Source organism: Phaethon lepturus, unplaced genomic scaffold (assembly GCF_000687285.1).
Source record: "Phaethon lepturus isolate BGI_N335 unplaced genomic scaffold, ASM68728v1 scaffold5438, whole genome shotgun sequence".
NCBI classification, from domain to species: Eukaryota; Metazoa; Chordata; class Aves; order Phaethontiformes; family Phaethontidae; genus Phaethon; species Phaethon lepturus.
Genome location: NW_010555399.1, coordinates 17,994 through 32,974, shown reverse-complemented (window position 1 = coordinate 32,974; position 14,981 = coordinate 17,994). Strand labels below are relative to the sequence as shown.

General features: G+C 43.1%; 1 protein-coding gene across 1 annotated transcript in view; it reads left to right on the top strand.

The window, feature by feature from the left end:
* SLC20A2 (solute carrier family 20 (phosphate transporter), member 2) overlaps positions 1–14,981 on the top strand; it is a 32,933-nt gene that overhangs the window by 3,298 nt on the left and 14,654 nt on the right. Inside the window, exons 2-7 of the mRNA XM_010292133.1 lie at positions 2,055–2,195; positions 3,428–3,513; positions 5,577–5,673; positions 7,689–7,805; positions 8,510–8,713; positions 10,106–10,694. Of these exons, the coding sequence (XP_010290435.1) occupies positions 2,055–2,195; positions 3,428–3,513; positions 5,577–5,673; positions 7,689–7,805; positions 8,510–8,713; positions 10,106–10,694 (1,234 nt within the window). The remainder of the gene's footprint in view (positions 1–2,054; positions 2,196–3,427; positions 3,514–5,576; positions 5,674–7,688; positions 7,806–8,509; positions 8,714–10,105; positions 10,695–14,981) is intronic.

Here is a 14,981-nt window from a genome sequence, read left to right as displayed (position 1 = left end):
GCAGGAAGGAAGAGTCTGAATTTGGGGCTCTGTGACAGGTCTAGTGAGCCTCCTGCTTCCTAGTTTACTTTTGCAAAGATAAGAATTGGGAACATGCATTTTATGTTAAAGAGGAGTTAAAGCTTTGATGTAGGTAGTTGCGGCATTGCAAGCCCCAGAGGAAAGTCCTGCTCTGGCTTGATTTGTATTTTGTTCTTTTCCTTAACGTGCTTCCTTAAACTTCTTTAGACCACACATTGTCCTTCTCAGATCATCCATCAGTCCTCCACCACTTTCCCTCTTGCTCCCCTGTTTGTTTTCAAGGTGAAGTTGATTAAATAAGAAATAACACCATACTCGCTCTATTCCCCCCCAACAAAAAAAAACCAAACCACACAGCCCTAACTACACATTTGCAGTGCAGCTGTGGGTCGGTTGCATTTTCCCTACTTTTTAAACCGAGTATTTTGTAATTACATATATATGGCTGGCTGGCTTATCTGTTTATTTGGCTCTTTACAGATGTTACCATCTGTTTTCTCTTTCACCTCACTTCCACTTGCTGGTCTCTAAGTTCATGTCAAAGGTTTCAAAGTGTGTTTATTTTTATTTTAGTACAGGGGAAGAGAAGCCAAAAAATTAAAGAGCAGGTGTTCCTTGTTTGATCTAGAATTTCCAATAGCAATCGGGGTACCAGTTGTTTTGGGATAGTAACCGAGGCAAGATCAGTTTTACAAACTGGTTGACTTCCAATTGTAGCCGTGTAGGATGCCAGCAAGTCACCATTTGCAGATGGCTCTGTTTCAAGACCTTCAAACCATCCTCTCCTGTTGGAATTGAGGATGGAGGCTGAGATTTCAAATAACAGCATATATTCAGCAACCTTGCTTTATCAACTGTGTCTGCTGCAGCTCTGTTAAGAGAGGTGGCACAAGCCAGAAAATACGGGATCTCTCATGGCAGTTTGATTGCTGCCAATGGGACCTCTTAACACATGAAGGTCGTGAAGTCTTAAGATGAAGAAAAGATTTTTCTAAGAATTCTCTAATATTAGGTGAGAGCCACAGAAAGCTTCTGTCACTGCCAAAATGATTTTGGTGTCCTGAGTTTAGCACCTCTGCAAGAAGAACAGGGAACCTGGTCCTTGCAATGTGAAAATGATTTGGAGTGCAGAGCTGTGTGCTCAAGGGCTTGCTGGCCGACTGTGGTCTGATCTAACTACGGAAAGTTGGGACTGAAAACAAATATGAGGCATCCTCTCTGGCGCTTGGTGGTTTTTTTTGTCGTCTTTTTTTTTTTCCTGCACTCTTTGCAAACATTCTTCCTTGGGCTGTCTGTTGGGACACCAGGCATCGCATTTACTCTATAGACCATTAGCCACCATCCTTAGTTAGTTAATAGATCTTATTTCCTTATGCCAAGGGTATCTTTGGCTACTCCATGACTAAGATAAGCCTTTTCTGCAGTTCTGAATTTCTCCAGTGCTGCAATCAGCTGCAGATGAAGGCAATGAGAGAGTCCTTATTCCTTCCTCAGTCAGGTTTTCCTACAGAAGACTCCAGATGGCCATACGTCACTGAGAAGAGACATAAAAACTCCCTGTCCCAGAATCTGAGGCTTTCTCTGGTAGCATCTGAATTTAGGAGCATGCGTAGTTAATTCATGAGATGGTGGATGCCTCCTCACACTGATCACTTGGAGGCTTCCAGGTTCAGCAATCAGTAATGAGATTTTCTAAGCTTGATGCAGACTGGGAGCAGTTTGTGTATTTAATCAGACCAGCTGTAAATACTGAAAGCCTTCAAAAAAAAAAAAGGCAAAACTGTTGTGCAGTGTAAAGAGCTTTTAGTAATAAAAAGTCATAAGTAAGATGCAGCATTCAAAGCTATTAAACTGTCTTAGTAACTGCTTTTAGAGACAGAACAGGAACAAAACTCTCTTTAGGAGATGTGTGTTGTGCATGTGGAGTGTAGGCAGCATTCATAAAAGAATGTGGGTACATGGTGAAGAATTTTCTGCATGACATTATTGTTACTGTTGTTGTTCATACCACATGGTTGGCTTTTTTTCCCTAGGTTCTGCTGTTTGGCAGCTGATTGCGTCGTTCTTGAAACTCCCGATATCGGGGACCCATTGCATCGTAGGTGCTACAATTGGATTTTCTCTGGTGGCAATTGGCACGCAGGGAGTCCAGTGGATGCAGCTTGTCAAGATTGGTAAGTGTTGTTTCCTTTTATGCATGAGGGAGTGTGAAATAGTGTGCACTGCCTGTAAAAAACATTCCCAGAAATCTGGTTTGTGCTGGTAGCACTCCCTTCTTAAATTATTTCCCACCCCAGCCCTGTCATTGAGACGATGCACTCACGCCATGTTCGTTAAGGGCTGCAGTGTGTCTCCAGTGGAGAAAGGGGTAAGACACAAGTTGCGCTTCCCCAGTAGTAAGCTGAGGAGACACTGTCCTTCAGAGACATGCTTCAAGGTGACATTCCTCCTCTTCTAATTCTTTTCGTGGCAGCTCATACCACCTCGTTCTTGCTCTCAACAACGCTAGCCATCATGTGAATGCCCACAGTCATGTTTCTCCACCCACCAGCTTCAGGGAGGCAAAAGCTGGGCATACAGCACATGTTTAACTCACAGCCTCCCACTGCCAAGGTCAGCACAGCCAGGCAGGGTTGTGAAGGAGTTTTCATTATTGTTTTGGAAGCCTTGTAACCCAAGTCCCAGCCTAAACCCTGTATTAAAAGGATTTGATGCTGAAGGCATGGAAATACAATTGAGCTTTAGAAAAGTTGGAGCAGTGTGTATTTTTTAAAATTCTGTTGAAAGTAGAAGAGAGTTTGCAATGACAGCAGAATCAATCTGGTAACCATGCCACAAACAATAAATCACTCTGGATGAGATTTCCAGAGCGCTGCCCTAATCCGGTTTTATTGAAATCAGTGGGAGTTTTGCCACCTACTTCAGTTAAATCAGTCCTGGACACTTGCAAATCTGGCCTGCAAAAAATGTACATGCATTATTCATTACAGTTGATGCTTCTATGGCATTTTGGAAATTGAGACTTACCCTGCGAAGCAGCATGGCATCCTGCTAGACGCTTTCCACTTGCTTGCAACATTCGTGGTCATGGTGATTAGGAAATTACAGGGCTTTCTTGGTCCACTTCAAGAAACTACAAGAAACTTTCCTGATGAATTTGATTGCTAAACTTGCAAAATTACTGGGAAATATTTTGGCTGGTGTTTCTAATAGTGCCTAGCATTACTTTGACTTTCGTGAGTGTCAGTAGACATTGAGTTGCACCAGTTGTAAGTAAACATATGGAACATTCATTCCAGTTGTACAAGAACTGTTTTAAATTTATTGCTCATTAACTGCTTTACTTACTTTACTATGCAAGAATACTGTTCATTTCATGTTCCATTCTTCCTTTTCTTCAACACAGTTGCCTCTTGGTTTATTTCCCCACTGTTATCTGGCTTGATGTCTGGAGTTCTCTTTGTGCTGATTAGATTCTTCATTTTAAACAAGGTAAAGAATTCTCACTATTATAATGACTGCTTGGTATGAAGGCTGTGTTCTAGCCTCGCATTTGAATGCTGGCATTTCCAGCATTGAAAGTTTGCGGCTTGCTTTTTGGACAGGAGACCAGTAATTTTTTTTTTTCCAGCCATTGGAACTGTACTTGCAGTTCTCTTAGCAGTTCCAAAAGCTCAGAGTAAGTATTTTGACAAGTATTTGAGGCTTAGAAGGTGCTATGTGATAATTAATATTGTATATTCTGTTTTATTAAAGGATGGTACATTGAGATTGCTTCTGTATTAGTACAAACTTGTTGGCATTGACTTAGCCTTACGATAGCCATTCTGACTGCTATTTGAACAGAACAGTCCTCCCTCGGAGATACTCTAATTGGTATTTCACAGCTGTGAAATTTTAAGCTTTGGTTTTCTAGCACATCAGACATTAGAAGATGGGCATCTGCATATTTCCTAGATTCTCAAGAAACCTGAATCAATGGGTTTTAGTGACCTCAGTCAAAAGTGGCAGCTTTGAGGTAATACCAGTCCAGATATCTCCAGTGCAGAAGACAATCTACCTGCCACCCAGCATGAACTGGAAAACAGAACACTTTAATCGGCTCTTTCCATTTCTCTCACACCATTCAACTTGCTAGAATGAGGGAGTGCAACGCATGACAATGACCTAAAATAAGGGGCACTATATTAGCAGTTATACAGGGAACTTAAATAGATGAGGGATTAATTCTTCTGCTATAAATAATACCACCTGTAACCTCAGCTTCATCATCCTTTATTTCTGATGTAAATAAATGTCAGCGATAAATTTAATCAGACTCAACTTTGAATTTAAAATTACTCAGGTTGCATAAAGGATGAGGAAAAGTTCCTCTATTGCATTCAAAACCTAACAGCTTAAGAAACTGGTCATCAAAATCACATGAACTCTGGTATGAAAGCCACATGTTTAAGCATTCAAGAGGCTGAAAAAGTTCAAGATAAGGAATTTGTCTTCTGACTGCCATCTGTGCCATTAACAAAGCAGTAAGATCTGTGGAGCTTCTGGCATAAGCAGGTAGCAGCTTGCGTTGTGTGTGTGCATAAAAAAAGCAGGTTTTTAGCTTGCGAGTCCGTGCCCTGGTGTAGGGGTTCATGCCCTTGTTGGGGATGTATGTGAATAGCAGCTGGCCCTGCGGATACAGCCCGTGCTGCATCACGCGTTGGGTCCGACGTGTAGCGCAGGGCAGCTGCAGCCTTCTCTCGGCTCCCTTTTATAGCTCATGGCAGCAAGAAACAAAGCCACGTGCACCAGCCCTTAGCTTCGCCAGGCTCTTTGCAAACATGCGGAGCCCCTCAGAAGGCCAAAGCAGTCTCCTCACAAAGGCTCTTTTCCACGGCTAGCACGGTGCGTTTCCGCTGTGCCATCAGCTGAGCCTTTCCTCGTGAGCACCGAGGGCACGAGACGGCGGCAGGCAGCGGGCACAGCGGTGTGCTGAACATCGCACGCTCGCTGTATGTATGTAACCGGCCTAAAACAGCCAGACACTTATTATGACGAGGATTTCTGTTAGCTGGTGGAAAGTGCCAGGCTGTCTCAGTCAAAACTGAGAGGTTAGGAATAAGGTTTTGCGATGGACGAGTTGCACTGATGCCTGTAGCCCCACCCCAAAAATATCAAAGCCATACCTGCATGGCAAGCATACCTGCTTGGCACCCTTCAGCTGTGCTGAGTGAAAGGGACTCCTCGTCTTGGAGACAAGATAGGTAAGAAAACACTCGCAGAAACCTGCCCCCAGGTCAGCCAGCAGGTCTGCAGCCGACGTGAAAGTACAACCTGTCTCCCTGGTTCCCATTAACAGTGTCAAGCTTCCCCAGAACGCTGGTGCTTGCCAGTGTTTGTGGATTTGGGTGTAACCAGGCAGGTCACCATCCTTTCCTCACCATCCACCCCAAAGCTCCACCTGCCTGGCACTGACTCGGGAGCACGTGTTTTCCTCATGGTGGTTCACGCTGACATTAATCTGGTGGAAAATCCAGCTAATGTTTCCTTTTTTCCCCCCGATTTCCATGCAGGAAGACCCTGTGCCCAACGGTCTCCGCGCACTTCCAGTGTTTTATGCTGCTACCATAGCTATTAACGTGTTTTCCATCATGTACACGGGGGCACCAGGTGAGTGAGCCGTCCGCGGCAGGAGGCACGGGAGGGAGGCTTCCCACAGTGTGTAGTGATGCTCTGCCAGCGTGCTGCCAGGTCGCTGTCGACACCACCCGGTTATCTTCTGCGTTAGGAGTTAACAAGGGCAAGAGTAAATCATACACCTCCCCGCATGCTTCTATTCGTGTATGTGTTTTTGTGACTCCCTCCTGATCACTCGGGTTAGCGGGGAAGAGCGCAGCTACCAAAAAAATCCCTCTTTAGAGGAAGGGGAAATGCTGAGCTGCCAGCTTCGTCTTCGTAAATCTGAGCACGTGTTGAACTCTCAGAGGTATTTCAGATATTCGCATCGGGGAGGGGAGGTTCAGAGTGGGCGGTGAGAACAGGTAGGCTGTTTGCACTCAGCCTAACGCTCCATTGAAATCGGCAGGGTCACTGTTCTGGCAGATCTGGCATGGAGACTATTAATTAAATTTACTTCTTTATTTCCCTTCAATGATAAGATTGCCTGAGCCTATTTCTGCATTTAATGCATGTTTTTTCTTGGGTGCTGTGTTTCCATTGCAACTCAGTAGAAGGAAATTATATGTTTCACTTTCAGGACTTTGTTTACATTTTCGTATATTTGTATATTTTATGTGCATTCAGATGTTTGGGTTTATATTTGAACTTACATTTATATTTTATATTTCTGTTTGTATATTTATGTTCACACATTTTATGTTTATATATTTGCATTTATATGTTTATATTTAACCTTACTTAAACAGTCTATATTTAAACATGCACTTGAAGCAAAAAAGTTCAGAAAAAAGATGTTCAGTGCTCTCGACTACTTTATTGAAGACTTTGGTCATTAAATGTTATCTTTAGATTAGATTATTGCCCCAGAGCTAGGAACGAACAGGCAATTGAAGAGAGACTCCTGAACATGCCCCTGAATTAAGAAAGCAGGCTTAGAAAGTGACCTTTTCTGAATAGAAATTTGTTTCCTCTAAAACCTGACATGCTAGATGTATAATGCAGTTGGTAGACTCTACTCCATAGCATAGCATTACTGAAATTAATAAAGAGCTTAAGAACTTCCCACTTTGAGGGTAGCATAACTCAACTATTCCTTTTTCTTAAGTCTAAATGGCTGTGTATCCAAGATGTTTCACAGTAAATCAGCTGTATAACCAACATTTCCTCATTAGTTGTACTGTAGAAGTAGGTCAGGCACTCTGCAGTGACTCATTAAGCAAAACAAATGAAATAAGAATCTTAATGTCCCTTCTGTTTCAGCTTAGCAGTCTCTAAAGTGCATAAATAGAAAGGTGAGACTCCATTTTTCATACTCAGGAAATACATATTTACTCTCCAAGGCCTCTGTCCTGGCAACATTTACCCACAAGGATGAATTAATCACATAGGTTGCAGGATAGGCGTGCATACACGGGATTGAAAGATCAGAGTCCAAGCTCTTTCTTCATTAAGGGTCTGGTCATTTAATTGAACAAACGCAAGTTGCTCTGTTGGGGGGATACTTACAGGAACACGAGTTACTGACATGATTGTGCATTGCAGGACTGAAACCTCAGCTCTCAAGGGCTACATTAAGCTATTATCATAAGCAGATAATGGCTTAGATTAAGCTAAGTATCAGGCTTTATTGACCAGAGCAAAGGTCAGGTAAATACTTACCCTAATGGGCAGCACAGTTTAACATGCATTAGTGTATAAAATCACTGCAAACTTGTTTTAGCAGCCCTGATGTGGAAGTTTTGCCCCTGACTTCTTTGGAAATAAGGTCACAGTGGGGTAACAGAGAATTGGAAGGCTAAACCTGCAAATGTTTAGTTGCATGTCAACTAGACCTTTAAATACTGCACTAACTGATATATACGTTAAAAATGATAGGCTCATTCATGTTGGTTTTGAATACATTTTGAACATGGGCTTTTCTGCAGCAGACTGCTCTTCCACTGCCTGAGGTAATTAAGTCATGTTAACTTACGGTTTGCTTGGGTTTTGTTTCTTTGTCTTCACAGTACTGGGACTGGTACTGCCAATGTGGGCCATTGCTTTAATATCAGTTGGCGTATCCTTAGTATTTGCCATCTTAGTCTGGATTTTTGTGTGCCCCTGGATGAAGAGAAAAATAGAAAGTAAGTAGTTGCTTGATGAAATGCAAGTGATGTAAAATAACGGAAAATTTAATTTCAGAGCTAGAAGTTACCTTGAGAGGTCCCCTAGTCCAGTCCCCACCCACAGGCAGGATGTGCTTAAACTATTCTTCATGTATTTGTGTAACCTGCTCTTAAAAACGTGCAGTGGGAGAAATTCAAAACCTTGTTAGGCAATCAACTGCAGTGCTTACTGTTTCTAGAGTCTAGCAGAAAGAGGAAAATAAATCCTGGAATATAAACCATTTTATATTTTATTAATGAAATTTTGAAGAGGAAAAATCTGGCAGAATTATTATCTTTAAATGACTTCTTTAACTTTCCAGTAAGTTGGGCTGATCACAGCTTTTAGCTTTACAGTGTCTTGCTTTTTTGCTTTGCTACTCTCAACAAATGCAATGTTTAAAACGCAGAGAAAAGTTGCAGATTTCATTAATAAATGAGGAGCTCGGTGTTTTACTTCAGTTACCTACTTTGTTGAATTTTGTAGGAAGAAACAAAAATGCCCTTGAATTTTCTCAGATGAATTTAGTAAAGATAAGTGTTAGAAATAAGTAAAGAATGTGTATGAAACGGAGCCAGGTTATTGTATCCACATTGATCTATGCTGTTAATGCAAACAGTGGAAACATAAGCCGCAAGACGGATAGGTTGGGTTTAAAATTACAGTACTATTATTTCCTTAGGCCGGTTAAAGAAAGACGCTGCACTGTCAAGGATATCAGATGAAAGTCTTGATAAAATTCAAGGTGAAGAAACACCAGTGTTTAAAGAGCTTCCCGGTGCCAAAGCATCTGACGAGAGCACAATTCCCCTTACTGGCTCAGTAACAGAAGCTGCTGGGGCATCAGATACTATTGCAAATGGAAACCATCCACGTGTACCATACGGTAAGAAACTAAGACAGCACAGAGGGTTTATTTTCTCCCTGTTTTGATAGGGTTTCTTAACTGCAAGTAGGTCTCTGTTGTAAATGGTAAGTCAGTGTTTGGGGTTTCCGGCTCCAGTCCGTCTTCAGCACTTCTTGGGAAAGATGCTCATTTACAAGTGACATTTTCTAGAGAGGACTTAAAAACAATTACATTTTGTTTGGCTGTATTTCAATTTTACGAACAGCTGAAAACAAAAATTACTTCCCTTTTTGCTTTACTTTGTATCCTTAATGGTGTTTCCATGCTTTTAAGCAGTGGAAAAATACAGAGAACACAAATTGCTGATGTATGAAGGTTAAATTCAGCATAAAGATGATTAGCATACTACCACAGGAGATGAAAAGATTTGGGCTTTAGTTGACAAACGTATGACCGTTTGGAGTGTGTCCACTAGAAAAATCTCACGCATTGTTTTCTGAACGTATACTTATAAGAAGTAGGCCTGTGTGCATAAAGCTCTTTTTGTTCTCCCACATAGTGGGTTCGCACCCCCCACTTAGTGGTCTGCTGATTTTGGTATCACTTTGCTAACATCTACACAGCCCTGTATTTGGTTAATAAGTGTCTAATATATTCAACTGACTCTTACAAAATCGAGTAAGTCATGACGTGAAGCCCTTTGAGTGTGTGCTTCCAGTTTAAAAATAGCTAAAACCAGCTCTGAATGTTGCACAGTGGAAATCTGGGAAGTCAGAAAATGAAAAAGATAGTTTCTTCTGAAATATTGCCTTAGCTGTGACATGTGTCCTACAGTGTACACTAATGTTAAATGTGTACAGTGGGAATAACTATCGTCATGTTCATAGATAAAAGATATACAAAATGTTGGAATAGCTGAGAAAATACTTCTGCAGGACATGAACTTTTTTGCGTTCTGTTTTTTCTAATTATTTTTAAAAGTTATGTAAATGTCTCTTAAACGTAGGTACTTTGGAAAGGTGACCTCATATTCAGTATGAAATTACAGTAAACAACCTTTCCTGAAGTCCTTATTCAACGTGGACAAAACCTCAGAAAAAGTACAGCTTATTTTACAATAAAGGAATTTTATAGAAATTACTTTTTCGAAGAACCTAATGATTTAACTTTCAAGTATCACCTTTGAGTAGCCAATCTCAGCGTGTCTGGGTGAGACCCAACACTGGAACGCAGCTCTTTTTGCACCCAAGATGAGAGAATTTATTTTGCAGTGAATTGAATCTTGGCTTACTCGCTCCGTATATTACAAATTGATCTTCTTTGTCCTGAGCTCTCAGATCGCTGCCATTTTATTGTCTCGCAAAGTGGGAGGGAGGGGGCTTTTGTGTGATGTTTCATAGAAGTAAAACCTCTAACCCTCTGCCTTTTTAGGAAGGGCATTTTCAATGACGCACACCTCGGTGAAATCACCTGTTTCCAATGGCACCTTCAGCTTTGATGGCCAGATGAGGAGCGATGGCCACGTTTATCACACTGTGCACAAGGACTCAGGTTTATACAAAGACTTGCTCCACAAAATACACCTGGACCGGGCCACCGATGAGCGGCCCGCTCAAGAAAACAACTACAAACTGCTACGACGCAACAACAGTTATACTTGTTACACAGCTGCTATTTGTGGCATGCCTGTGCATTCCTCCTTCAAGGCAGCGGATACATCAACTCCAGAGGACAGTGAAAAGTTAGTGGGCGACACAGTTTCCTACTCCAAGAAGCGAGTTCGCTATGACAGCTACTCCAGCTATTGCAATGCAGTGGCCGAGGCAGAGATCGAGGCGGAGGAAGGTGGGGTGGAAATGAAGATGGCCTCTGAACTCGCAGATACCAACCGCCCCCCGGTTGATCCTGTGGAAGAGGATAAGGAAGAGAAAGACACGTCTCAGGTCCATCTACTTTTCCACTTCCTCCAGATCTTAACAGCCTGCTTTGGATCCTTTGCCCATGGAGGTAATGATGTCAGGTAAGAGGACGAGATCTCCCAAACCAGCAATTTTACAGTTTAAGTGCCTGGCGTAAGGTTTGCCAGCTTGGCCAACCGGAAAGCGTCTTCCTTTCTGCAGGCAGATGATTGTCAGGGCTGTGTTTTGCAAAGCTTGTAACACTGATGTCCCCAGTGCTTTCCAGGAGTTGGGCTGCTCAGCCTACGCTTTATTTTCTTCTCAATGGTAAAATCTTTTTTATTCACTGCTAAATAATTTGCAGTAATTAGTTTAATTCAGTTTTAATTTTGGCAATCTTGGAGGCACTGAGACTCCTCCTGGCATGCCAATCACTGTAAAAGCAAACAGGACAGTCCCAGCCCCGCAGAGTTTGCAGCCTATTTTAACTGCAGGATCGGACACCATCAGCAAATCATAGGTTTAGACTATTTTTCTCATTAGATAAATTTCATCTCCTGTCACATTGAGAAAAGAGGTGTGTGCAGAAGGTCTTCATTTTGATTGCTGGAGCCCTTATAGATTTCCCTTTGCTGAATCTTTTGCTTGGAGTTTTCCAGGAGTCTAGAACCAGGTGAGGCAGTGTATCGCTCAATAGCCCAGAAAATCAACAAGCCTTAACATTGAAGTCCTACTGAAGTTCATAAGCTGCATATACAACTTCTCCAGCTGCCACAGTTCTCTTACCAAAATAAAGGGAGCTACTCTCAGGGAGCTCTGGGCATGTCCCTGTGCCCCCTGTGGAGAGGGGACAGGGGCTATGGCTCATCTCCAAGCACTCATTTAAGAAGCTTCCCATCTCCTGGCATAGCTCTGGTATGCAGTACTTCCCAGCAGGAGTTTTATCAGAGCCACTATCACCATTGAGTTTGTCCATGAGTTTGGAAGAAGGCAGTGAGTTCATCCTTCAGTCATTTGGCATAAGTGTCTCTGTCCTTAAATCCCCTGGCATTAACATAATTTCCCAGGAATAAAGGAAAAGGATCATCCCTCCAGGAGTCTGTCTCTCATGTTCATATTGACTCAGCTGACGAAATCACGAAGTTAGTCTCAGAAATGCTTATCTGCACCTCTTTGCCCTCTGTCATCCGGTCAGACCCCTGTGAAATAGTGTCTCTTTACTCACCTTTTAGTCACTCTTTACTCACTCATTCGCAACTTCCTTGCCTTCAAAGGCTCGGCTCTGTTTTATTGCACAAAGTAGAAGACTTTTGACTGAAGGATGTAGGATGTTGGCTCAGGGTGGAGCATTTTATACTTTCCTCATGTGCACGCGCATCGCTCATCTGCTTATAACACTGCTTCGTCTGCAGGGCCCCATTGCACTGCGCCATCTCGGTGGCACGTGGCTGAAGGGCAGTTCGGGTGTCTTTCCTCTGTCCCTGGGAACATTGCATATTTTTCCTTTAGGATTTGGCTGGACTGCCTCTTCCCTAGGTCTGGAGCAACCCACTTGGTATTTAGTAGGTGCTCTTTCCTGTATCACGATAAAGTCCCCTGAGTAATCCACCCAGAAGCTGCTTGTTGAAGCAGTGCTCCTTATTTGGGTTGTAGCTGGAGCCGTACTGAGTCCCCTTCCCGCTGAACCCTTGCCATGTCAGCCGTGCCCTGCTGGTGTCGGTTTCAGCATTTGCAGCGTTCATAACTTTCGTAGTCCTCCTTAGGCATCTGGGCAAACGCTGTCCCACCCAGCAAGGAGAACGCTTGTTGCTCCTCTCTCTTGTCAGCCACCCAATTTAACTCGCAGCTCATCTCGAAAACACTTGCAAACATGTCTCTTCCTTCCCTGTCCATCCAGTGTCCTGGGAATTCGCAACAGGGCTTTCTGAAGAGCCTTCTTGTCCTCACTCTAGTTATTACTTCCTTCATATCCGTAGGGATCTGGCTCCAGGAAGGAGCCCAGGGTCCCTTTCTCCTCTGGATCAGGGGGCATCGGTGCAACTTTCTTTCCTCTCAGATGGTCTCCGCTAATCATGACTTCTGCTCTGAGCACACTGGGCAAGAGCAAAGACCCATGGAGGCCGGTACCCATGCTCTGCAAGTGGCCACCGGTGAGTGCTGAGAGGAATGTAGGAAAAAGGATAAACACCACTGATACTTCTTGTAATGTACACTGGAAAATATTGCAGAAAGTTCACAGCCTACCACAGTAGCTGCCCCTGCTCCTTCATTCCCTGTAGATGATGTCTATACATACTCCTCAGGGACTCAAATGTTTATGGAAGCATCACTTGCCTTTTCTGTAGGAGGCAAGGGTAGTAGAGTTTCTTAGAAATGATTTGTAAGGATGCAGTCAGTTCAGAAATCAAATTTGGTGTTGATGGGAGCTGGGCAGGATGAAAGACAAGGTTTAGACTGCAGTATGCTTTGTTGCATCTTACAGCCTAATTCCCCCATAATTCTGCATTTGGACTGGCTTGTTGCCTTGGCAATATCCTTTCCTGAAAATTCCTATTTTTTAGTGTTTTGCAGATCTCTACTTCTGTCAGTGATCCTACCAAATTTGCCAGCAAGCATGTGTTTTTATTAAATGTTGTTTATCCCAAAATCTCTTCTTAAGCTGAATTCATGTAATTGCAAAACTAAAGAACAAGTTAGCTTCATTTTGTCAAAGCTGGTAGAAATGCAAGGTGGTCATGGGTGTAGGATTGCATAGGATCCAATCCTTGCAATTGTGCTGAGTTACAGCTAAGCAATAAAAATTAGAGAGCCCTTTGCATGCCAAAAAGGTTGAGTAGGTAAAACACTCTGGGAATGCAGATATCTATCCTGTGGATTATGTAGCAGAGATATTTTGCCAGTCTTTGTCTAGCAGGGCAGAAGACTTCTTCCTGGGCTCTTGGCTCCTCCGCATGTTGCATAAAGATCTGCAGAGCTCAAAAGGCAATGCGTTGTTTTAAAAATAATACAGTGGAACCTACCTAGTAGCACAGCTTTCCATTCCCATTTCTGTAAGAAAGCAAGCTTTGGCAATCTGTCTTCTGCCAAAGGCTGCTATCATTTCATCTCCGTCCTTCGTTCACCTTCCTTCTGCTCATTTTAGGTGCTGCTGTGAAGCTCCTTCTCTGTTTTTCTTCTCAGCCTTGAATCCTGTTGTTAAAATCCCGCTTTCCTCTGCATTTGTTTTTAAGTTCCTCACTCATATGTTTAGGGCAGCACCTCCATTGTCCGCATCTTTTTCTTTGGACTTGTCTCCTACAATTTCCTTCCCTGTTCTGGACCTCACTGTCATCCCACATTTTCCATTTATTTTCCATCAGGCTGTTTGCTGGTATTCCTTGAAGGGACAGGAGCAGATAAGAGGAACAAAGAGAGAAAAATTAAAGGCTAATATAAAAATTTAAAACTGCAGGTAGTTAAATGATTGACCTGTTTTAGAGCCTATTTAAGCATGAGGCATACAGCATGGACTGAACCATGTTGCAGCTCAGAAACACTTTATGGAGCAGAAATGCCCCATATAGTTTGGATAGCACTTCAGCGGGCAAAAAATCATATGGAGATCTCCTGTGTGTCATTGTCCAGGCTTTTGCCCTGGACCTGGAAGAATTAAATCAGTATTTTGCCTTCGACTGCAGAACTAACTCGTAATAAGGATAACTAGACCCCAGTTTCTTCCAAGATGATGCTTTTTAGCATCGTTAACGATACCAGCCATCTTTGCTGTAGGCACTGATGTTTGTATCGCTCGGGGCTCGTGTTTAGGCTGACATCAGCAGGGATCTTGGCCGGGGCAGTTGTGCGTTAAAAGAAACAGGGAGTCATGGTAACTCCTTATTTGGGTGACTCTTTTGTTCAGACCATCCCCTCCTGCCCCGCTGCCGCAGAGCTCATATGCGCTGTGTCAAGGATGCTGGAGCCCTTCCAGGGCTGGGACTAACTGAGCCGGGCCGAGAGCCTTGTGACACCATCGTGCACATGGGCTGAATGAAATCTAAAGAATTTAAAATCCCAACTAAATGTGTTGGGACAGAACTGCTGGGGAAAAAAAAAAAAAAAGTTGTTGTTGGACTTAATTAGCGGCGCCAAGTGAGCAGGTCCCACTGGCTCAGCACCCACGCACAAAGGGAGCACGTCAGGTCATTGCAAGGGCAGCGGGAGAATAAAAAGGGCAGGATGGAAAAAAAGACCTGGGCCAGGAGCGTGACACAAGGAGAACTGCCAGCTTCCTAAATGCTTATTCAGAGCCAGCTTTCCAGAGGGACCAGGAGGCTGGGCTTTGTTGGCTGGCGGGGATTATATGCACCTATGGTTGAGTTGGACTGAGTTTATTTTCTGCAAATATTGGTTGTTTCAGCAGGGAGGGGGGT